The following is a 3,186-nucleotide window of genomic DNA, read 5'->3' as shown; positions in this document are numbered from 1 at the left end:
ATGGGCCAGGCCTGCTCTGTGGGCGCGCCAGCCAGCTCTGTGACACGAGCCTGGGAAGTGCCAGGCCCTGCTCTCACCTGATCCCCGCCCCCACCCACCTGGCCCATCTGAGTCCGCTCTGCTCACACTAGTCGGCTTTGGCAGCAAGTCTAGAATGCTGCCTCTCAGGGTTCCGCTCAGCGGCTGGGAACACTCCTACCCCAAGCCGATGGGCTCTTTGCGCACGGCTGCTGAGTTAGCAAGGAAGCGGCACCTGGGAACTCAGCAGTCTCGAAGGCTCTCCGTTCAATCTCCTACATGCAAGCCGGCGGCCACCTGGTCCGCCCAGAACTACAGGCTTTCCTCGTTTTGTGGCGCTTCGCTCACTGCGTTTCACAGATGTTTCGTGTTTTACAAATAGAAGGCCGAACCGTCCACCAGCAAAAGGATGACGACTCACTTGATTGCGGTGGTCTGGAACGGAACCTGCACCCCCTCCGAGGCCCCACCCCCGATCTCCCTGCCTCCTTCCACCCTTGGCCCCCTAGAGTGTGGTCTCCAGCAGCACTGAAAGAACACGCCAGAGCAACGCTTTCAAAACGTTAGTCACATCAGCCTTCTGCTCAAGTGCCCAGGACCCTGGCCACCACGCTGACCTCAAGTTCCACTCCTCACCCCAAGTTTGCCGCACTCCTGCCAGCTCGGTCACACTATTCCTTGAGGAGCCACAGAGGCTCCCACTTTGGGGCCTTATGAGGACTCGGGTGTCCAGTCTGTCCAGAGGGCTTGTCCCCCGGACACCTGCATGGCCAGCTCACTGGTGCACTCAGGTCCCTGCACAAATGCCCCCCTCCTCCCTGGCAGCTCACCGGAAATAGCACCCCTCCATCCTCCCTCTCTCCACCAGCCCGACCTCTCATCATGGAACGTGGTGCCCCTCACGCCCAGGTCCACCGGTCTGTCTCGGCACCAAGTTCAGCAGCACGGGCTGGGGACGTGGCTGCGGAGGGAGCAGCGGCCGCCCACAGCAGGCGGTGGACGAAGCCCGCACACGGACTGAGAGCGCACCGTTGGTCAGTGAGGACGACGTCCGCATCCCGTTCGGGAACCACCCGCGTGTTGGACAGACACTCGGCCCTGAAGGCTCGCGCCACGTCACACGGCTGGTCCTCAACCACGTAGAGCAGGCAGCAGCCGCTCTCGTCCATTACACGCCGCAGCAGCGCTCTGCTCCCGCACCCCGCCCCAAAGACGGCCAGGCCAAGGCGGCCGGAGCCCACGGCGCCGACGCCGCGAAGCCCTCTCGTGCCCCCACGAGGCGCCGCGGTGCTGGAGGCTTCCGAGAGAAGCGTCTGGTGGGCCTGCGCTGAGGGGACCGACGGCCTTTTCACCGGAAGGGCAGGAAACGCTGCAAGGTGGCTGGCGGAGCTGGACGGCATGTGCTTCTCTCGCGCGGGCACATCCCTGGGGGAAGCGGTGGCAGCACTGGGGGGGCCCGGGAGCAGAGGTGAGCGGCCAGCAGGAGCAGAAGGCACCGCGGTGCAGGCGCTGCCCAAGAGAAGCAGTGGAGGCGGCGGGCAGAGCGGCGCGTGACTGCGCGGCGTGGCGAGGCCGGCCCCGGGGAGCTCCGAGGCTGCGCAGCTGGACGGAAGACAGCAGATCGTCACGCAGCAGGCGGGACAAGGCTCAGTGACCCCAGCCCCCCAACCACCCCACAGGCGCGCCCCGTGGGGAGCTGCTCGCTCCGCGTCTCCCGTGTGGGCTGTAAGGAAGCGTCCAGAGAACAGACCACAATAAACCCATCAGACGAGGAGGAGGGTTTCCTCTCCCCGTGAAAAGCGCGAGCAGGAAACGCGCAGCCCCCGCAGTCAGTCCCCCCGCGGGGCAGCCCCGCAGACACGACGCGCCCTCCCCCGGCCCTCGCGCGGGGTCCCGGCAGGCGGGGCGGCGCTTACATGAGAGCCGGCGCCCGGCGGCTGTGCTGCTTGAAGAGCCTGCGGTTCCGGTAGTGGCGGCCCGTGGACAGGTGGCCCAGGATGCGGTCCCGCCGCACGCGCACGGGGAGCTCACAGGCGGGGCAGTACAGCGTCTCCACCACCGACGTGTCCCCGGAGTCGCTGAGCTCGATCAGGTGCTGCTTCACCACCAAGTCCGTGAACTCGGCGGCGTAATCCTGCAAAGTCTTCTTCCGGCCCATCGCGGGGGTCCCCGGGCCCCCGGGGTGCAACGGAGGCGGCGGCAGCGCCCTCACGGAGCGGCCCCGGGAGCCGCGCTCTCCGCAGGGGGCCGCCGACGGGTCGGGGACGGGGGCGCGCTCTCCGCGGGCAGCTGACGCTCGGAGGGTCTCCGCCTCGGAACCGGGTTCCCGCGGGCGGTGGCGAGGCGGGATCTGCGCAGGCTACGGGGGACCGTGGTGGCCCCGACCCGCCGCCAGCCGCGCCCGCCACCTGCCCGGCCACGGAGGAGCCTCGGCACCTGCCTCCGCGCGACCGCCGCCCATGCCGGGCTCCCGCGGGAGGGGACGCACCACAGGCAACGACGCGCCACGAGAACCAACCTCCCGCTGCGGCGCCGCGCTTTCAAATCCCTGCGACCCCGCAACGACCCGGAACCGGAAGCCAGGGCGCGGAGCCGGGGGCGGGACCCTGGAGGGGGAGGGGCTCTCGACGCTCTGTAGGCGAAGCCCTGGACGCGGGGCGGGGCCTGGAGGGGGAGGAGCTTGCGATGTTCCGGAGGCGTGGCCCTGGGCGCGGGGCGGGGCCTGGAGGGGCAGTCCGACTGGCTCTAGCCACGCCTGTCTCCAGGTGTGGGCCACCCCCACCTCGGAGCGCTGTCTGTGTGCCTGTTGTCTCCGCGTGGAGTCTCGCCCACCAACCACATGATGTCCCTGATCGGCGAGAGGGCTTTTTTACTTAATTATTTTTGCAAAAATTGACTTAGCACTTAAAGTAGTTTTTAAATAACGAAAATCATAGGCTTTTTGGCCTTCTCAATTACCACTCGAGTCTTATTAACGAGGTCCCTGAACCACGAGCTTCTTCTTTTCCTTGGGTACAGGGACATGGGACACCTCCGCGAGGTGTGCGGCACCCGGCTCAAGCAGGCCCCTGGGCCTGGGTGCTGTAAAGAGATGCAGGTGTGCCTGTTACACACCAGCCGCAGGTGTGGGTGCCGTCATTTCACACCAGCCCAGCAGCGCGCCCCTCC

The 3,186-nt window shown here is 67.0% G+C and overlaps 2 protein-coding genes across 3 annotated transcripts in view; one reads left to right on the top strand and one right to left on the bottom strand.

Annotated features, from left to right (window-relative positions):
* The window catches only part of LOC109391199 (inositol 2-dehydrogenase-like), a 12,152-nt gene extending 9,564 nt beyond the window's left edge, over positions 1–2,588 (bottom strand). Inside the window, exons 1-2 of one of the 2 annotated variants that reach the window (XM_019658569.1) lie at positions 1,935–2,588; positions 1,048–1,620 (exon numbers count right to left, since the gene is read on the bottom strand). In XM_019658569.1, the coding sequence (XP_019514114.1) occupies positions 1,048–1,620; positions 1,935–2,176 (815 nt within the window). In that variant the 5' untranslated portion in view covers positions 2,177–2,588. The remainder of the gene's footprint in view (positions 1–1,047; positions 1,621–1,934) is intronic. The other variant, XM_019658570.1, reaches the window with a different exon arrangement.
* CCDC27 (coiled-coil domain containing 27) overlaps positions 2,478–3,186 on the top strand; it is a 16,465-nt gene continuing 15,756 nt past the window's right edge. Inside the window, exon 1 of the mRNA XM_019658431.1 lies at positions 2,478–2,652. Within this exon, the coding sequence (XP_019513976.1) occupies positions 2,478–2,652 (175 nt within the window). The remainder of the gene's footprint in view (positions 2,653–3,186) is intronic.

Source organism: Hipposideros armiger, unplaced genomic scaffold (genome assembly GCF_001890085.2).
Source record: "Hipposideros armiger isolate ML-2016 unplaced genomic scaffold, ASM189008v1 scaffold_284, whole genome shotgun sequence".
NCBI lineage: Eukaryota > Metazoa > Chordata > Mammalia > Chiroptera > Hipposideridae > Hipposideros > Hipposideros armiger.
Note: the sequence above shows the minus strand (reverse complement) of the source record. Positions and strands in the feature narration are given on the sequence as shown.